This window comes from Pristis pectinata, chromosome 12 (genome assembly GCF_009764475.1).
Source record: "Pristis pectinata isolate sPriPec2 chromosome 12, sPriPec2.1.pri, whole genome shotgun sequence".
Taxonomy (NCBI): Eukaryota; Metazoa; Chordata; class Chondrichthyes; order Rhinopristiformes; family Pristidae; genus Pristis; species Pristis pectinata.
This window is the reverse complement of record NC_067416.1, coordinates 25,106,056-25,128,111: the sequence shown is the minus strand read 5'-3', so window position 1 is coordinate 25,128,111 and position 22,056 is coordinate 25,106,056. Positions and strand designations below refer to the sequence as shown.

The window sequence follows — 22,056 nt, the reverse complement described above, 5'->3', positions numbered from 1 at the left end:
CAGTAGAGCAGCTGGAGAGTCTATCAATCAAACAGCAAACAGGAATGAAAACCACCAATCATGAAGTTCCCAAAGAAACAATGAATCAAAATGGAAGTAATTAACAGTCACCAATACAGAAAGGAAACAATTTGAATGCCTCAAATACTTTTTTGGTTGTACTCTCTGCTGATTTTGGGTCAGTCATTAATGCAATCACTCCTGAAACTAAGGTTTGTAACAAATTATTGGGCTGTATTTTGCCGATTCTTCCACATGGCTCTGGTCAGAAATGCCAAAGTTGAACTTATTGTAAGTGACAGACTTTCATTCTTGAGGTGTCAAATGTGGAAGTTCAGGACTTACTGGAGGGTTTGGAAGGCTGATTCAGTCAATTTGCTTCACTGCTTGACTCTACTTGGTGTCCTATGGTGACACCCAGTCTTGTTGAAATTTCCCAGCAGTGCAAATCGCCCCTCAGATCCTGTGTGAAGTTAGGACTGGTGCAGAATCCAGCATCCCATCAATTACAATAGAGAATGCAGGGCAAATTTAGGAGGCAAACTGGGAAGCTATATTTCTTTTTTTTTCAAAATTATTACTTTGCTTTACCTTTAAGTTTTAATGATTTATGAGTTTTGGTGTTACAAGCTGATACAACAAGAAATAGGAGGAGCAGTTGATCATATGGCTTCTCAAGCTTGCTTCACCATACAATAAGATTATGGATGATAAGATTTTGGCTTCAACTCCTGTTATGGGGAACAAGACCTGTCTACGTTGGCTGTTAAAATATTCAATGACTCAGGCTTCCCAGCTCTCAGAGATTCATGGAACACTACAGCACAGTACAAGCCCTTCGGCCCACAATGTTGTGCCGACATTTTATCCTGCTCTAAGATCTATCTAACCCTTCCCTCCCACATAGCTCCCAATTTCTCTATCATTCTCTCCTCTTCCATCGGGTAGAAGATACAGGAGCCTGAAGGCACGCACCACCAGACTTAAGGACAGCTTCTACCCCACTAAGACTATTGAATGGTTCCCTTATACAATGAGATGGACTATGACCTCACAATCTACCTTGTTGTGACCTTGCACTTTATTGCACTGCACTTCCTCTGTAGCTGTGACACTTTACTCTGTACTGTTATTGTTTTTACCTGTACTACATCAATGCACTCTGTACTAACTCAATGTAACTGCACTGTGTAATGAATTGACCTGTACAATCGGTATGCAAGACAAGTTTTTCACTGTACCCCAGTACAACTGACAATAATAAACCAATACCAATACCAATTCATGTGTTTATCTAAGCGCCTCTTAAATGTCCCTAATGCATCTGCCCCCACAACCTCTGCAGGCAGTGCATTCCACGCACCTACCACTCTCTGTGTAAAAAAACTTACCCCTGACATCCCCCTTATACCTTACTCCAATCACCTTAAAATTATTTCCCCGCGTGTTAGCCATTGTTGCCCTGGGAAAAAGTCTCTAACTGTCCACTCGATCTATGCCCCTTATCATCTTGTACACTTCTATCAAGTCACCTCTCATCCTCCTCCTCTCCAAAGAGAAAAGCCCTAGCTCACTCAACCTATCCTCATAAGACATGCTCTCCAATCCAGGCAACATCCTGGTAAATCTCCTCTGCACCCTCTCTAAAGCTTCCACATCCTTCCTATAATGGGAAGACCAGAAATGAACACCATACTCCAAGTGTGGTCTAACCAGAGTTCTATAGAGTTGCAACATCACCTCGTGATACACTGATATTTAATTCCTCCTTACCTGCATCTTAAAAGGGAAACCACTAACTCTGAAACTATGTCCCCTGGTTCTAGATTTCCTCACAAGGAGAAACATCCTCTCAAGAGTATGCAGTACTCCAGGTGTGGTATCACCAGCATCCTGTACAGTGGTAGCAAGACTTCCTTATGTACTTCCATACTCCATGCCCCCCATCAACAACGGACTCCAATCCACTTGTGTTCCTAATTATTTGCTGCATCCGCATGCTAACCTTCCTGTGTTTTGTGTAAGAGAACACCAAGGATTCCCCAATGCGGTGTCAGAGATGTACAAGAACTATTAAGATCCAACTACAGTTTTTGTAGCCAGCAGAGCCCCAACATCAGATCGATAGACTGTCAGGGCATTTCAGGGTCAGGGGATCCCTCACTGTGCCATCCAAGGTCCATTTTTCACTGAGACCGTGCTGGAGAGATCAGCCCTCCCCATCCAGACAAGGTAAGTGTCATGCTGAAAGGGTGGATGACCATGGATGGTGAATCTGCTGGGTCAGGGTGAAGGCGGAGAGATGGGTGGAGGGCTGGTCGACATGATCTGGCCCAGTCAGTGCAGAAAAATTAAAATGCTTGAGTTAATGAGCAAACTAAATTAAGCTTCAAAATGCTCTCTGAGGCATGTGGCCATTTGAGAAACCCAGGACTCAAACTCATTCCTGTCAACTTAAGAGACTGAACAGGGTAGCAGCCTTCAGCTCTTAGCATTCACCTGCAACTGCAACTTTGAACAACTTTCTGACTGACACTAAAGCTGACGAGGCCTGGCTGTTTGCAACTCATTTTCCCTTCCTGCACTTCTCTGTGTGGGTAGATAATCACTGCATAATAACAGCCATAATTAGAACCAGTTAGGATAATTTGAGTGTACAAGTTCATAGAAAAGCTCAAAAAAAAACCAAGGCAAAAGCTTGAACTTTTCAACTTTCTATGTGACAACTTTGAAAGCAAGATTGGCGTGACTTTACTTGCTGATCTCCTGCACTAACAATCGGTTGTATATTAGGATAGGCAACTCAGCAAGAAATGACGAGCACTCTTTATATGTTTTAACAGATTCTAATTGGACACAGCAGTCCCACTGATTTCTTTAATTTAGACTGAGAATCAAAAACAATCATTATTCATATAAACAGCTAACAAGTTCTCAAAAGGACTGCCTCATTATTCACATTTGTAATGTGGTTTTGAATAATGCTCTTGACTTAATCAGTATATTTGAACAGAACATTTTGGCAATACTAATTGTTTTTGCATATTATTTGTCAAAGAAAGGTTATTATAAATTTGTTTAATCTTTTTGTGATGCAGAAGGAATTTGCATTTATCTAGCTTCTTTCACAAGCTTAGTAGGTTTTTGAAGTACGTTGCAGCCAATAGAGCTCTTCTAAAATAGGGGAACTGCAGCAGCCAATGAGCAGACAGAGAAAGGCCCCACACCACTGAAATAAATGACCAAATAATGTATGTGTTTTGGTGATGCTTGTTGAAGGATTAATATTTGTCAGAATACAAAAAGGAATCTCCTACTTTACTCCGTAGAGTGCCATGGAATTTTTCACATTTATTTTGGAGGGCAGATGGGGCTTCTGCTTAACATTTAACTTGTGAGATAATATCAACTAAGGTCAGCAATCCTTCAGAATTTTTTTTTCTTTCTGATAATTATTCAAACCTATACTTGAAATGGATGGGTAATAAAACTAGACAACTGGGGTAGTAAAACTTGACAGCTACTGCCCCATTTAAAATGCAGCAATGCATTTGTATACTTCCAGTGATTAGGAAACCCATTCCTATTTTCCACACAATTTTGCTGGAGTTAGGACAACCTTTATGTACTTCTTCCAACTTCCTATGAATGGAGACAGTTACACCTCCTCCATTTCCATATTCCACACATACCTTGCAAACATGTAACATTTGCCTTGCTAAGAACAATGGTGTAAATTCCAAGCTTATCACTATACTATGGTGAAGTGTGTCGCTCTAATCTCAGGAAGTCTAAATGCTATTAAGCAGCAAAAACAGAAAATGCTGGAATTAGTCAGCGTGTCAGGCAGCATCTGTGGAGAGAGAAACAGAGGTAACGTTTCAGGTCAATGTCCTTTGACTCTGCCCAATACAATATGGGCACATCCCTCCCCACCATTGGTAGTATCTACAGGAGGATCCCCACCATCCAGGCCATGCCATCCTCTTGCAGCTACCATCGGACAGGATGTACAGAAGCCTGAAGTCCCACACCACCAGGTTCAAGAACAGCTACTTCCCTTCAACCATGCAGTTCTTGAACCAACCAGCACAACCCTAATTGCTAGAGTTTAGCTACACTGTGACCACTTTGATCACTTTGCACTAAAATGGACTTTGTTTTTTTTTGGTCTAATTGTGTTATTTCCTGTAAAAATTGTATATAATTTCTTTAATTTATGTTTTTCTTATGAATGCTGCTTATATGATGCTATGTGATGCTGCTGCAAGTAAGTTTTTCATTGCACTGGTGCATACATGTACTTGTGTATATGACAATAAACTCAACTTTGATTTTCATCAGAAACATAAAAAATGGAGATGAATAAGTTTTAAGACGCAGAAAAAGCAGGGGGTATGGAAAGGCAGAAAGGGAAGGTCTGGGCTTCAGGACAGATGTCACCTTTCGTGCAGTTGGACAGAAAGATGCTATGGGAAGAAAAGGATAATGGTAGTGACCAATGAGTGAAATGGAGGGAGCAATCTGTTTAGAACACTAAAAGTTAGGGGAGAGGGGTAAATACTTTTGGTGATAACATTTATCTGGAAATGTTGGTGGATGATCTGTGGAAGTGGAGTCTGGTGGGTTGGAGACCACAGCAAGGGAAACTCCCTCCTGGAAGAAAGGGGTGAGTGGAGTCACGAGAAATGTAATGAACATGGTTGAGGGCCTGTCAAACGTGGGGAGAAGTCCTTGAAAGGGAAAGGCTGATCAGAATCGCTGGCAATAGTAGATGGCAGAATCACAGAAGATGCAAAGAGACAGAGAAACTGAGGGAATGAAATGGAGTCCCTACAAGTGTCGTCAAGGCAGCTGTGGAAGGTGGTGGCCCCATTCAATATTGACTGTTAGATGATCTCCAGAAATGGAGATAAGAAAGCCAAGGAAGGGAAGAGCTGGAGATGGATTGTGGGAAAATGAGGGAAGAATAGAAATTGGCAGTAACACTGATTAAATCTCCCACTTGTTGGTGAGACCAGGAAGCAACACCAATGTAATGCATTGGAGAAAGAAGCGAGGAGGATGGCTGCAAAGAATATTCCACATTTCCCATGAAGAGGCAAGCGTAGCAAGGACTAATATGGTTCCCATAGCAACACCATTTAATTAGGGACGAATTGAATGGAATGGAGTTGTTCATGGTGAGAGTAGGGCCAATCAAGCAGTGGAGGGTGTAAGTAATATACAGAGAGATCAGAGTTTAATTTCTGTTCAGCTTAAAGTCACACTTCTAGCATTTCCCTGTTAAGGTTTTATGAACCACTAAGTACTTTGACCCCTGTGTTTAATGAATTTCAAATTCTTCCTCCAGGGTCATTTGGGTTGTGAGTGGTAAGAGACATAAGGTGCCATGCAGAGGTCTAACACCACATTTTTAAATTGAGTGTTTGGGGATTGGAAGCCTGTGAGAACAGGAGTGTAAGGTGAGTGGAATTCTGGCTGAGGTAGAACATGAAGTGCCTTATTTTAGATGGGCAGAATGTTACAGAGGGCAGGGGATGGGAGGTGAATAGGACCAGCTTCCAAGTACCTGTGTCTGCATATAATTAAGGCACGGGAGGCAATTTCAGCAGCAGAAAGGGCAAAGGTGAACAACCTTGCAGAAGTAGAAATAGTTAAGGTTTCTAATAGAGGAGATATGGGGTCCAAATCTCAGCCCATTTCACGGAAAATGGTAAAAAGGTTGAGGAGAGCCGAGTTCAACCCAAGAGGAGATGGAACAGGTGTTGAAACAAGAAAGGAGATGGAAAAGGAATTCAAGATGGGGCCTTCTCACCGACGATGGGTTGGGGAACCATGTAGCAGATGACAGATGTGGTAGAAGGGTGGAGAGAGCGGATGGAGAGGTAGAGTCCGATGCCATCAGCACATGTGCACATTGCCTCTGCATTCACAAATAATTCATGCGAAATCATTTAACAGAGAGAGCCAAGGACAGGTCCTTGGCCTACTCCATAGGTAATGGTGGGGGTGAGATGGAGTGGGAGAGATAAATCATTGCTGATGTGGAAGGGTGAAGTTAAGATAGGATCCACTGAATTGGACAGGCAACAGAAGGTTTTGCAAGAGGATGGCTCGATCAACCATGCTAAAAGCTGAAGAGAAATCAAGAAGCATTTGGAAAGACACTGCACCGTGGGAATCTCCCTCTTAACCTCACAGTCATTTACATTCCAGTGACATAAACAATGTGATCAGTAGGTTGTGAACAGCATTACGTATGGATGAAGTCACTGAGCACATCGCTGCCATTCCATATGAACAAGGAATGCTGATTAAAAAGTATTTGCTATTGGCTGTCTCTGATGAGCAGTTCTGAAACAAAACGGAATAATAATGAGCGATTCAGAAAGTCTCACTAAAATGTTCTTACAACATTATTATTGCATGACAAGTTAGCAAAATATATTTCCCCTTTAAGAAACTCTCAGATATTGGCAAAAGGACAATACAGGTCAACAATAAGCTCATTGAAAACTTTACAGCTATTCAGATGTGCTTACATTCAGACCTTTCAGTCTACATATGTCAGGAGTAGAACTGCATCATTTTCAGCTCTAATGCCAAAATATATGCAACTGCATGCCAAAACTAACAGAAACATTTGGAACAGTTAAAGACCTTATCGTTCCTAAATAGCTGATGTTATGTGCCGTGCCTCAAATTCACACAGGATAAAATGCTTCATTATGCTGCTGTCAATAAAGCAGGAATGTAATGCAAGTCAAAATCATATAAAGTCAGAATATTGTTACACAAACAAAACTAGCTGGCAACAGACCTTGCTGAAAAATGGGATGATGAAAGGCAGGGAGAGGAAGTTTTCCCGTTGTCCAAGGTTCACAGAAATAGGCTTGAAGCCAGGTCATACAGTGTTTCACTGGTGCTGTCATTTCCTCTTGGCTTTCACAGAGCTCGCAACTAAATGAGGCCACTCTTGTCCTGCAGAATTAAGTGATAACATTTGTTCAGCAAGTTTGGCATTTGTGAACTTCAAAATGGTTTCAACTGCATGGAAACAATCTTTCACAACTTTTCAATTTGACAACCAAATCTGAAGAGTCGTCTTCAAAATTGCAGATGAATAATACAGTTCCCTAATGATTAAAAAAACAATTACAGCACACCGGGCATTCCAGTGAAAATGTATTCAAATACTTGCAGTCTTATATTTTCTCTTAATTTTTTTCTATCAATGAACCCTGAGAGATTTGAACACAATTCATAATTTATGAAGACCAAGTTACAATACTTGACTGCTGATTAATATGAAAGTTTATTTTCTATACCATGGCAACACTGGTTGCATTCAACATGTCAAGTTCCTTGTTCAGTAAAAGATAATTATTTATAGACATCGCTCCTTGAAACCATAATAAATCATTCACATATAAGCACTTCCAGGCATGGCCTCAGAATGAAGTCTGGAATGAATAATATTAACATGTTGTGAATGCTTCTATATGTTGTCCTAAATATCACAAATCAGTTTATTGTTTTGTAACAAATTCATAATTCGAGTGAAAAACTGCAATGAAGGTACAAACAGCTTTAAACACCAGAATGTGAATTTTTTGCAGCTGGCAACACTCACCAATTAAATATATTCTTCTGTAAGTTTACAATATATTGGTAATTTAATAATTTTTGTTATAAAAATAATGAAATAACAGAAAATGTCTTTCCTGTGATTAAAGGACCTGTTTTGGACCTCAGAGAAAACAGTAGCTTCTCATTGATGGCTTTACCTCATTAATTGCTAATGAAAGATGGACAGAAACATTGTTTTTTAAAAAAGTATTCACTGCATACGATCATAGCTGTGGATATTAAAGTTGATATCATCCTCCATGTACTTATGATAAGTCTCATTTAAAGGCAGAGGTCAAGCTAATTTGTATCGGTGTGCTTGGAATTAATGTGAACCACTTTTACTATTTGTTCCATTTACATGGCAGCTTAACTACCATTTGCACAAAGAAGTTTTCAATTTGTATTAAAGGGACATATTGCATGAAGTAATGCACAATTCAGTGCACAGTGCTCAGTCTTTATGTCACATCACAAGACACCATGGGACACCATGCAAATTCTGAGTTCACTTCAGTTACACCCATCTGCTTGGGTGAACAACAAAATGAATTTAGATAGAATTACATTAAACCCACCTCAGGAAATAGTATGTTTTTAACTCGGATTTAATCAGAATTAAGCACCATTTACATTGTACATTTAAATTGGAATTAAGGGCTGATTTAGATCAAATTAGAATTAAAAAGCTCCATGTAAACAGGGCTTTGTATCAAGCTGTGTCATGTCATTGATTAACTTAATAAATCTCAGGCAGCACAAGGCAACAAAAAAGCCTACTGTTGGAACGTTACCTGGTTTCTCACCAATCATAGTGCCTGAAGTTACAAAAAGCAAACCCCATTTTGCCACAGTGACATATTTTGGTGAATCACAACATTGCCTTGGTCATAAATCAACAAGAGTTTATTCTAATTATTAATTCCAGGCAACATATCATAAACAGGTACTTAGAGCAATTTCAGTCTTGGAGATCACATCACAATATTTGAACCGTCTTCACAAACCTGCTCTGTTTATTACTTCCATATCTGAATTATGCCAACTCTGGACTAATGTAAAAAATAAAACAAAGTCACTTAATAGAAATCAAAATAAGTTTTTCTTCTATTTCTTTTATTTTAGTGCTAACCAAAACTTAGTACTTAGAAACACGAGGAGTAGAAATTAACAAATCTTCAATTAGGCACACAGGGCAGTCAATTATTCAACTGCACCCATGTTACTCCGTGTTCCATCAGTGACAAGGGGAATAGACTAGCAAACATAAGTTTCTGCTTTGATACCGAGTTCAAAATATCTTATAAATTACAGCAAGCTCACAGTCATAGGATTTACTTCCACTAAATGCATATATTATTAGTATATTGACTACATGCTAAGCACAGGTGAATTGTATTGCAATTCCATTAACTTGTGCCTTACCTCATTAATAAATAATCTCAAACCCTTAAGTGCTCCTTTTTATATAAATTGGTTTATACTGTTTTATAAATAAAACATATTTATCTGTTACCATCTGTGACTGATATTCCATGTTATCTGCATATAACACTAATAGTCACTAACAGTCACCAACATTTCAAATTTTTTGAATGAATGTTTATGTCACAGTTAAAATGATGTTTAACTTCCTTGTGGTATCTTGTCACAGCCGTTTTTGGTATCACAGCTGCAGTTTGTTAAAAGGTTCATTTAACAACAAAAAGTCATTTTGGTAAGCTAAATATATATTGACATAAGCATACTGACCAGATGTCAATGTACAATACTTAAAGAACTATTAAATAAACATCCAATATAATTGAGCAAAAGAATTCAATCATGCTTTCTTTTTGAAAGTATGGCATTGAAATGCATTCTCCAACACAGACTCACTCACATTTATCCACAGAGATAAAAAACAACATCCAGTTATGATTACTAACATCTGTTTCTGTTTGTAAAGTAAATGACTTAAAACCACTAACTTATTTTTTTCTAACCACAGCTAAATACACTGCTGTCTTTTAATTGTAATATCTTGAAGTTCCTGAAACCTTTTGAGGGCAGTTTTTTATTCAACATCTATTTGGAACTTAAAACTCAACCACAGGTAAATCAGGCCTCACTTGGTATGGGCAGGTTAGATAGCTGTCACTAACACCTAGGGGTTTATTAATAGACAGAAATTAATTGTATGTAGACTGAATTAATGAGATGGAAAAACATGCATATTTCAACTAATGCTGAGGGGAATGGCCTCTTGAAGCATCCTTAATGAAGTAGGTCTGTCCAAAGCAATGATGTGCAGAACAGAACCCAGCGAATTAAAGTACCCAGCTGATCATGTAGGTTGCAACTACTGTAAAAACTGCTGTGAAATGTAAACAGCAGACAATGGTTTTGAGCACAAAGTTGACCCCTGTTGCGCATTCTGCAGCCTGCTATCTACAGATTTATAAATAAATGATTAGATGTAAAATCTCTGGAGGATTTTCCTTTTCCACAGCAATTACAGGAGCAGATTATTGCCATTCAAGTATAGTTCCAGTTAAAGTTCATTGACTAGCAGGAATCATTCATTTCTGTCCTTATATCTTAAGTCCCTGTGATAGAAAAACTTACAGCCAAGCATGTAGTAAACAAATTGTAACAAGACAACATAATACAAATATTCTGTGCATCATTTTGTTCTAAAAAAACAATATTAATAGAACTAGCAGACTGTATTAGCAAAATAAATTTTTTTTAATGTGTTCATTCAACCAAGATATTTATTGTGATGTCAACTTTGTAATGCAGTCATACTTTTGCAGAGAATGAAATGTGGTCTGCTACATTTTGGACAATGCCTGACAAATCCATGCGCTGCATTTACAATGGTCAATAAGATTACAGATGTTTGTTGGTCCTATTTTCTTTTTAATTTTAACTACAGAATGTGTATTTTACGTGATAATCATCTCAGAGTGACTACATGCACTCCCATAATCAGTAACGTGCCTATCATTGTGATCAGGTTGAATGCTGCTTGTCTGCTGTGGTTAGAAATTACACATTCTCGAAAGGGCCCTATGCATGTGTATGAAGTAGAATTCTCCTCCTGCCATGACACTTCCTTTGGGAACTCTACAAAAAGCTTGTATAAACAGAGAGGGGGAAGGTGCTTTTCAAGAAGGAATGTTATAATGAAACACTATTTGTGAGGGAAACATTATTAGAAAGCCTTTTAAAAAAGAACACTGAAAAATATATGCATACATATGCACACACACTTGCACATAAGAATGGAAAGGAGATGCATTATAATTCCACGATAATGGACAAATTAAAACAAAAATTATTCTACAATGAGCCAACAGTACATTCACATGACAAATTAAATGATAAGTAGGTCACATTGTAGTTAAGATATTTTCCAACTACTAAAACATCCTTTTATATATTATGCTCAGGGAAAAATCTTTCAGAACTGGAATAACCATTGCTTTGATGGTAGAGTTCTGTGGGTGGGGTTTCTTGAATAACAAGCCAGAGGTATCCTCATGTATATAGTTAATATTACTCGGTAGTTCACAGATGGTTTTCAAGTCATGTTTAATGCAGCTATACTTAATGCAGAAAATTAAGAACCAAATTAGATTGTTAGCTGCAATCTATGTCCACCTCAGCAAAGCACTACTTTGTACATGAAAATGGATTGCTAGTTAAATGTTAGTAAAAATACGAGTACCATATCAGCTCTTTACCATGTTACAACGCAACACTGTCCATCCGTATGAAACAACATTCAACTGATAGCAATTATATCACACCTATACAAACTCCAAGCTTTTAGACACAGTTTCTCACACTGTTCTCACAGTGGTAATCCCAATCTCACAGTGATTGGGATTACCAATGTAAAATCATCTTTTCTGTTAAGACTATCTTTACAGTTTTAATGTTAACAATCACAAATTAGAGCTGCACTACAATTCATTTTTCAAAGGAATGCAAGAGCTACATTATTTCAATGTAAGGACTACCTTTGTTGCAACAGTTTACATTACAGTTTTAGGATCTGTTTTAATTCACTCTAAACTCTCTGATCCAAAATTTTTGCCTGGTTACTTTCTGTGCTGGCAGAGCTGTTGATTAACAATGACCTCAACTGAATTAACAAACAGTCTTGTGCAAGGCTTCTGTACGCACTCCATTAGATGGAAATTACCACAGACCAGAAATCCAATGAACAAGTATATCAAATGTATTTATAAAGCCAGGTAAAGTTCTCAAATAGAGTAAATTTCACTAAAACAGTTTTGATTATTTACATCATTTCATCAGATGTTACAGTATTTCTTCATCAACCATCACAAATGTCTTCTGGAATAAAACTTGTCCTTTGAAATGGTTGGTAACTGAGCAGATGACTTGTACACCAGCTAGGAACCATAAATAAACCAAACACTTGCAATGTACTTTATTCTAAATGTACACTAGGATGAAACAAAAAAATATTCTTTGCAGCAGAAACAACATCTTTTATGACTAGAACTTTTTTGATACTGGCAGCTTTGGTGCTTGATGGTCAGTGTGGACTCAATGGGCTTATTTCCATGCTGTATGATTCTATCTGCAGTAATCAGCCCAAAACGTACAAAATGGGTGGGTACTCAATAAAATTGCACCTTCACCCTGAAGAGCAGACTGCAGACTGCCATCTAGGTTCGGATAGACAGCTCATCTCTTGAAAGTTTGCTGCCATGCTCTATGCAGAGATACTACCTTCCATTGAATTTCCAACTGTTCCAAAAAATTTGGCACCAGCATACAGTTGAGCGGGATTGTCCAAAGGAGAACTACTGTCATGTATGGGACACAAACACATTTTAGAACAACCCAAAAGTTAAATATATTCAATAAGCTGACTCAGAATTGGTAAGGCATTTGACTGATGTATAAATATGGCCTGACCTTAGTAGTATTCCATTCTAAGGAAACTATAATCTGTTTTCCATAGGAAATGATGCCACGGCCAAGAAAGCTCACCAGTGCCTCTACGTCCTCAGGAGGCTAAAGAAATTTGGCATGTCCCCTTTGACACTCACCAAATTTATTGATGCACTACAGAAAACATCCTATCTGGATGCATTATGGCTTGGTATGGCAACTGCTCTGCCCAGGACCGCAAGAAACTGCAGAGAGTTGTGGACATAGCCCAGCACATCACAAAAACCAGCTTCCCCTCCATGGACTCTGTCTATATCTCTTGCTGCCTTAGTGAAGCAGCCAACATAATCAAAGACCCCACCTACCCAGGTCATTGTCTCTTCTCCCCTCTCCTGCCAGGCAGAAGATATAGGAGCCTGAGAGCACATATCACCAGGCTCAAGGTCAGCCTCTATTCCACTGTGAACGGTTCCCTTATACGATGAGATGGACTCTTGACCTCACAACCTACCTTGTTATGACCATGCACCTTATTGTCTACCTGCACTGCACTTCCTCTGTAGTTGTGACATTTTAGTCTGTATTCTGTTATTGTTTTTACCCTGTACTACCTCAATGCACTGTGTAATGAATTGATCTGTATGAATAGTATGAAAGACAAGTTTTTCACTGTACCTCAGTGCAAGTGACAATAATAAACCAACACCAATACTGCTGTACCATGCACTTCTTTTGAAGAAAGAGAAACACAACAGATATTTTTAACTGTCTCAAGGCTCTATTACATGGTTCAGCCATATTCTCAAGAATAGTTGTGGTGTCCTGTATCCACTACCATCTTGCCTCACAGAGAAGTCTTGTTTTGTAAATTTTGGAATACATATAGAATTAGCAAGTGGAATTAACAGACTGAGGAAAAAAATGCAAACTTATGTGAATGCAAAGGACGCTCAATTGCCGGCTACATTTGAATCAATCTCATAATTTGGTTGGCCAAAGCGTCAATGGGTTGTCCAAAAGACTGTCATTTCCCATTCCATCCACTAGCACAAAGGAAGCTCATGTGTGAGTAGAACCTTCAAGAAGCCTAATATACAAAGTCTGCAGAAGTAACTTTTCAACATTTGTCTGGTTAGCTGGCTGCTCAGACTCCACACATTCTAGCTTTTCTTGATTGCAGCACCTGGCTACTAAAAAACAGTTCTGATAATAGCCTTACCTTCACACTTTGCTCTGCAGGCTTCAGTTTTAAGTTCCCATTCAAACCTCCACATTAAAGAGACCTTCCTTTCCTGTCAAATACAATGCTTGCATACACAACATTGTTGCAATTAAAATTGATTTCCAATGAAGTGTGTAAATTTGCTGAGGGTTTCTCATCACCATGTGTAAAGATATAACACGTGAACAGATCTAACCTCATTGATGTTAGCTGAGCTACAGGTGTGTCAGAGGTAGCTGGTTATCAAGTTCTGATAAACCCTTTGAGACTGAGTGACTCTGTCTTTAGGTAGAGTTCCCGCTGACTACTTTGTTGTAGGAAGGGCAGCCAATCTCTGCGTCTTTCCTTCAGCTTTACAGGAACCTGGGATGGTGTTAAGCGGAGGCTATATGTGCTGTGATTCTGAAAGACAGTGAGACTGTATAATGCAGTGTTACTGTGCAGGCAGCATCTCCCAGGCATCATCTCTGCATGCTCACTGATAAGCATGATATCAGTAGCAAATTAATTCCGTGAAGTCTCAGAAACATCTTACTTTATGTCCGATTTCTCATTTTGATCCATTCGTGTTAATCCAAAGTTTATGGTTCCTTGTTGCTGATTCACCACCTCTTTCACTTATATGGTCTCACAATCTTTTACAATTTAGGAACTTCTGACAGATTTTTAAAAAAAAATATAAGAAACTGCAAGTGCTTGAAATCTGAAATGAGAACAGAAAATGCAGGAAACACGAAGCAAATCAGGCAGCATCTGTGGTGAGAGGCACAGAGTTAATGTTTCAGGCTAAAGACTTGCTTGGGCCTATTCTAATGAAAGGCTTTCAACCCAAACATTAACTCTGTATCTCTTTCGATAGATGCTGCCTGACCTGCTGAGAATTTCCAGCAATTTCTCTTCTTTTCTTTATTTTATCGATTACAGCCCATTTGTTAAGTCCTTCTTGACTTTTTTTGCCTTGCATTCCTATAACTGTTTCAGTGAACCTTCATATTGCTCTCACATGGAGCAGCCAAATACGCCAGCTAATAAGTGGCTGATAGAGCATTACGCATTCGATATTTCCATTTGTGAAAAAAATGAATGGTTGCCACTTTTATTATTTGTAAGATAAAGCTGCAATTATTGACGATTTCTGTTTTCCCTGAGAAGATGGTAATTGATTCACTCTGTGAACTATTGCAGTCCTCTTGTTGATGGTGCACTGGGTAGATAACTTCAGCAAACGAGCTGCTGGAAGAACTCAGCGGGTCAGGCAGCATCTCTGGAGGGGAATGGACAGTCGATGATTCGGGATGAGACCCTTCATCTGGACTGAAAGAGGTGAAGGGGAAGGGCGGGACAAGAGCTGGCAAGTGATAGGTGGATCCAAGCTATACCCCCCCCCCCCCCCCCACCAATACCCCATCTCCCAGCTTTTTTTTCCTCCCCCACCTATTCCATCTTCCATCACCCTTCCATTATTTGGTTCCTCTTCACCTTCCTTCCCTATCAGATTCCATCATCTGCAGCCCTTTGTTGGCTCCATGTATTTACCTCACAGCCTCTATTGCTAGCTTCCCCCTTCCCTCCCCCACCCGACTCCATCTGCCAATCAATCCCTCCTCACCTGGGTCCTCCTATTGTGGGAGGAATCAAAAGGGAACTTGTTCCAGCTAAGCACAAGTTCTGCCAGGTGGAGGAGAGAGTCAGTAAAGGCCATCTCGCCCCCTCCCCAGGCACCTTCCCCTGCAACTGTAGGAGGTGTAACACCTGCCCCTACACCTCTTCCCTCACCAACATCCAGGACGCTAAGTAGCCCTTCTAGGTGAGGCACGTCCTCCAAACTCGTTTACTGGATCCGGTGCTCCCTATCTCACATTTAAAAGCCTCCCACTTGCCTGACGTCCCTTTGCCTGCAAACAGCCTCTCTCATCAACCTTTGCAAGTTCTGTCAAGTGCTATCAAAATTAGCCTTGCCTCAATTTAAGACTTCAACTTGTGGACCAGTCCTGTTTTAAAATTAATAGAACATGGTCACTGGTCCCAAAGTGCTCCCCAAATGACACTTTAATCTCTTACATGGCCTCATTTCCTGAAAGGAGATCCAGTTTTGCCCCCTCTCTAATAGAGCCATCCACATATTGCTTGAGAAAACCTTCCTGGATACAAAAATTCCACCCCATCCAAACCTTATGGCACAATAGCAATCCGAGTCAATATTAGGGAAGCAAAAATCACCTACTATTACAACTCTGATGAAGGGTCTCGGCCTGAAACGTCGACTGTTTATTTCCCTCCATGGATGCTGCCTCATCTGCTGAGTTCCTCCAGCACTTTTTGTGTATTACTATTACAACCCTGATGTTTTTACAGCCATCTGCATCTCCCTACATAGTTTCTCCTCTAATTGCCATTGACTACTGGAGGGGCCTATAGTAGAATCCCAAAGTGATCACTCTCTTCTTATTTCTGAGTTCCACCCATATAGCCTCACACACAAAATGCTGGAGGAACTCAGCAGGTAAGGCAGCATCTATGGAAAGAAATAAACAGTCGACGTTTCGAGTCGAGACCCTTCATCAGGACTGGAAAGGAAGAGGGCAGAAGCTGGAATAAGGAGGTCAGGGGAGGGGGAGGAGCACAAGCTGGCAGGTGATAGGTGTCCAGGTGAGAGGGGGAAGGTAAGAGGGTGGGGGTGGGGTGGGGGAAGGAAGAGAAGTAAGAAGCTGAGAGGTGATAGGCAGAGGAGGGAAAGGGCTGAAGTAGTAGGAGAGGGCAGAGGACCATGGAATAAAGAGGAGGAGGTGGGGAATAGATTGGCAGGTCACAAGGGTGGGGGAAGGGGAAAAGAGGGGGAAGGGGGCCACAGGAATGAGGGAAGACAAAGGAGAGTAAAAATAAGGAGTGGGGAGAAGAGGGGAGTGTCCCTGTTATGTCCGGGGGGGGGGTGCAGGGAAGAGGGGGCGAGGGCAGACATGCGGGAAATGGAGGAGATGCAAGTGAGGGTAGCATTAATGGTGGTGGAAGGGAAACCCCTCCACCTGGTTGAACTGATACTCAGCCTCAACAACTTCTCTTTCGGCTTCTCCCACTTTCTCCAAACTAAAGGTGTAGCCATGGGGACTCGCATGGGCCCCAGCTATGCCTGCCTTTTCATTGGCTACGTGGATCAGTCCATGTTCTAAGTCTACACTGGTAATGCTCCCCAACTCTTTCTCCGCTACATTGATGACTGTATTGGGGCTGCTTCCTGCACCCATGCTGAGCTCATCAGTTTCATCAACTTTGCCTCCAACTTCCACCCTGCCCTCAGATTCACTTGGTCCATCTCCGACACCTCTCTCCCCTTTCTGGATTTCTCTGTCTCCATCTCCGGAGACAGATTAACCACCGATATCTTTTACAAACCCACTGACTCCCAGTTACCTTGGCTACACCCCTTCTCACCCTGTCACTTGCAAGGATGCTATCCCCTTCTCCCAGTTCCTGCACCGCATCTGATCCCACAATGAGGCTTTCTGCCTTCCACTCCAGGACATCCAAGATATCCTCTTTTTTCAGTAAATGGGGTTTCTCTTCCACTACCATCAATGCTGCCCTCACCCGCATCTCCTCCATTTTCCGCATGTCTGCTCTCATCCCATTTCCCCCCCTCCCCCCCAAGATGTAACAGGGACAGGCTTCCCCTTGTCCTCACCTACCACCCCACAAACCTCCGTATCCATCATTCTCCACAACTTCCACCACCTCCAATGGGATTCCACCACTAGGCACACCTTCCCCTTCCCCCCCTCTGCTTTCCGTAGGGATCGCTCTCTCTGCGACTTCCTTGTCCACTCGTCCCTCCCTGCAGATGACCCTCCCGGCACTTATCCCTGCAACCGCACCAAGTGCTACACCTGCCCCTACGCCTCCTCTCTCACCACCATTCAGAGCCCTAGACAGCCCTTCCAGATGAGGCAGTGCTTCACCTATGAATCCGAGGGTGTCATTTGTTGCATCCGGTGTGGCCTCCTCTACATTGGTGAGACCTGATGCAGGTTGGGCGACCGCTTCGTCAAGCACCTTCGCTCCGTCTGCCACAAGAGAAAGGAACTCCTGGTGGCTAGCCACTTCAATTCAACATCCCATCCCCATACTGACATGTTTATCCATGGCCTCCTCTACTGCCATTTTGAGGCCAGACGCAGGTTGAAGGAACAACACCTCATATTCCACCTTGGTAGTCTCCAACCTGACAGCCTCAACATTGATTTCTCTAACTTCTGGTAACCCTTCCCCTCTACTCGCCCCCCCTTCTTATTTTCCTTTGTCTTCCCTCATTCCTGTGGCCCCCTTCCCCCTTCTCCCACCCTCATGACCTGCCTATCTATTCTCCACCTCCTTCCCTTTATTCCATGGTCCACTGCCCTCTCCTACCGGATTCCTTCTTCTTCAGCCATTTGGCTCTTCTATCTATCACCTCTAAGCTTCTTACTTCTCCCCCCTACCCCACCCTCCTACCTTCCCCTCTCACCTGGACTCACCTATCACCTGCATGTACTCCTCCCCCTTCCCCAACCTTCTTATTCCGGCTACTGCCCTCTTCCTTTCCAGTTACAATGAAGGGTCTCGACCCAAAATGTTGACCATTTATTTCCCTCCATAGATGCTGCCCGACCTGCTGAGTTCTTCCAGCATTTTGTGTGTGTTGCTCCAGATTCCAGCATCTGCATAATCTCCTGCAGAATCTCTTATGCATCCATATAGCCTCACTGGATGATTCCCCAGGAATATAGTCTCCAAGTACTGCCATGATGTTCTCTTTAATCAAAAAATCACCCTCCCCCCTTACCCTCACCTCTATCACACCTCGGCAGCCACTGTACCCTGGAACACTGGGTTGCTAGCCCTGCACATCCCTCAACCACGCTTCCTTAATAACTATAATATCACCGTCCCATGTACTTATCCGTGCCGAGTTCACCTGCCTTACCTGTCAGTCTTCTTGCATTAAAGTAAATGCAGTTTAGCCTGTCAGACCTTCCTCGCTCCCTGTCCTGCCTTGGTCACTTTAACTTTCATATTTGCCTCAACTTTCTCATCTGTCGCACTACTGTTTTGGGTCCCAACCCCCTGCCAGTCTAGTTTAAACCCTCCTTTTTGTGAAAAGTATTTCTGTGAATGGTATTTGGTCAAATCTTCACATTATAGCTGGAAGATTGTCACAGCCCAATACTGTATTGTGTCTATGGAACATGGCATTTAACACTTATTCTCCTTCCAGCACCAGTCCAATACAACAGACATAACCTGGTGGGTCAAGTACTGGTTGCTCCATCACTTGCCTTCAGGTGTACGAGTACACACTGAGATTTCTTTTCTCTCATATTTTCCTTTTATTTCTTAGCCCTTCAATTTTGAATAAAGACTTTGTTTCCCAATTCTGACCCCTCGCTCTCATTGGTCACAGCCTTTTAAACTTCACTGCAATAATTCATTCCTATTGCTGCTGATATTCCTGAATACTTTCACATCTATAATTGGAACCATAATTAAGTTGGAAAATGAGCCACAAACAAAAAGTGCATCCCACTTCATGGTGATGTTCACATCCTTTTGTAATCAGTTTGGAGTAAATTCCCATCGTTGAAATCTAATGCTTCAAGAGACTTGCAAGAAGGCAATAGAACTTGGAGTACAGATCGTCACCCCAGAGTTTAAAGATGGGCTCTCCAGTGGCTGACTATCCAGGGTAGCTGCAACAAGGTTCTAAAGGAGAACCTGGGAGGAGCAAATAGAGGAAGTTTGAACATGACATCACCATGAAAGCCAGCACCACAGAAGAACCACACGGCAGACAAATGGGAATAATGGACATTCCTCGGAGACACTAGAAAGGCAGAATGTCCAGTCAATTGTTGCTAACTGAAAACATCTTTGTCCCTGAAAGACTTGGATGATAAAAAGTTTACTTTACATTGATTGTCGAATGTTGGAAATAGACAAGTTCAGTGGATTTTAATAACCTGGTCTGATTAGAAAAGCCAGGATATGATCAAGTCGCAATGGTGCACTGTTGAAATTAGGCAGGTTAAGGTCAGAGCCAGAACCCAAAGGAACAAGGTAAGTGAGTGAAAGAACATAAATTTACCATGTCTGCAGGACAGCATGGGACATTTGGAAGGAGGAGTGCAAAAGGTTTCTTCGTAAAACTCAGAGGATCTCTCCTACAAAGAGTCCTCAAATAAATGCAATAAACCCACCTTGCTGGTGCTCTCCTGGCCCTCAGTGCAGTGCCTAGATGTTCTGTTCTGGTGGAGTTGTCACCAGTGACACCCAACTCAAGCCTCAAAGAAAAATAACACTCAGCTCCTGTTGATGTCATCAGACCCTGATCTGCATACTGGAGCAAAGATCCCACTGATATCCAGCAAGTGTTCCTGTCACCTGCAATTTAAAACTGCACTTGTCCAGATTGAAGTGAGAATGGAATGGATAAACTCTTCATCACATTTTAACAGCCCTCCTGCTTAGTTTCTGTTGCTATAACTGACCCCGTTAAATTTTAAAGCACAGACAAGATCACTTAGCTCACTGTGCTTCAGTTGGACAGCTGAGTTATCCACTCTCTCCATTTGTTCAAATTTTTATTTTTCAAATATTTATCTTCTTGCCTTTCAGAAACCGATGATAAAACCTGCTTCTGTTGCTGGGTTTGATGAGGCGTTCCATCTCCGAATGACCCTCAGAGTGAAAACAGATTTCTCCCAACTTCTGCTTTTATTCTTCTGGTATTGCTCATAAATAGATGTTCTTTGGTTACCAACTCACCACCCAAAAGAAATCCATTTTCCTTATTTACCACATCAACTATCATCCTGTGCTAGATTTATATATATAAAAAATCAGGTATGGTTCGAAAGGTCTGGTATCAGTTAACAATTTCCTTGATAAACACAATTGCTTGACACCAAACACTAGTACTATTATTTCACAATAGTCCATGCCTCTATCAAATGTCCTCTGTCTTTTCTTATTGAAATATAACAAAATAATCACAACCTTATCCTTAAAACTGAAGATCTGAATCAGCTGAAGATGCAAGTATTTTTTCCAGTTGTTTCTCAGTTCTACTTTCACTAAAGATACATTATAACTAGAAATTATTTGTTAATTTTAATACTGCTTGTAAACTGATTCTAATCTTGCTGCTCCTGTAAAGTAAAAAAAAAATGGGGCATTACAGTGAAACTTTGACTATCTTCAGGCAGTCAAAATTTGACTAGCAAGTTTGGACTTCTGCTCTGGATATATATCCTAAAGCAGCCTAACCTCATTAATATGTTTCTGGAGCAGCGGTTCATGCCAGTGAGTTACTGTGGTCTTGTACTCATTTGTGTGTTATCCTGCCACATTAATCAGCCATCAGCTATCCATGGTCACCTAACAATACCTCACAGTACATTTATAGTCAGTTCAAAAAGTTGTGTGCAAACTATATTAGCTTTAAGTTCAAGGAAAAATATGCTTTGGTTTTAATTTACTGCTTGCTAATATATTACCAAATATGCATACACTTGCATAATTTGTATGTTGCTCCATTTAACTATTCTACACTAAAATGTATAAAAAATAGCATTTTACCAGCATGAGTATTATTAACTAAGATATGTGTAGGTGTCTCATTATGATTTAACACCTAGCTTTGAAACATATTCAGCATAATTTTGCATGTTTTTTGACCAAAAGCAGAAATATTTTGAACGTTCAGAGCATAGTCATTGGTAATCAAAAGGATTTACAGAACAAAATCATTTCACCAATACTGATACAAAGATGATTTACCAACAAGAACAATTGCACTTATGAACAAGGGGTTATTTTCAGACCATTGGGCATTAAGGCACTTAAGATGGTTACGCAATGGTAAGCGCATTAATTCTTTTCTTCGTCAACAGTCCCTTAGGATCGAAGATGATTTGTTTTCATGCTGATTCTGTGGGTCCCGATGAGGCCAACATGGGAACTATAGACCCTTCCACAGATGGGGCAGGTGGTAGCCAATGGGGCAGCCAGTTGGGTAATGTGAGAAGCGGTGTGCTCTATCCACTGTTTACACAGGGCTCCCAATGCATGGACTTGAACACCTAACTGGAAACAATGCAGAGACTAATACACCTCATCTTAACTTACTGCCTTGACCTATGTTTACTAATGCAATTTTGGATGCTTCTGGTGGTAAGGGGAATAAAAAATGGTGCATAGTTTTCAGAACCTGTTTTGTTTTAAACAATTAAAAATCCCTAGTCCTTAAGTACTTC

The 22,056-nt window shown here is 40.9% G+C and overlaps 1 protein-coding gene across 2 annotated transcripts in view; it reads right to left on the bottom strand.

Moving 5' to 3' along the window:
* The window catches only part of mgmt (O-6-methylguanine-DNA methyltransferase), a 282,187-nt gene that overhangs the window by 105,405 nt on the left and 154,726 nt on the right, over positions 1-22,056 (bottom strand). For both annotated transcript variants that reach the window (XM_052027348.1, XM_052027349.1), the window contains exon 4: positions 6,824-6,984. In XM_052027348.1, coding sequence (XP_051883308.1) covers positions 6,824-6,984 — 161 coding nt within the window. The remainder of the gene's footprint in view (positions 1-6,823; positions 6,985-22,056) is intronic.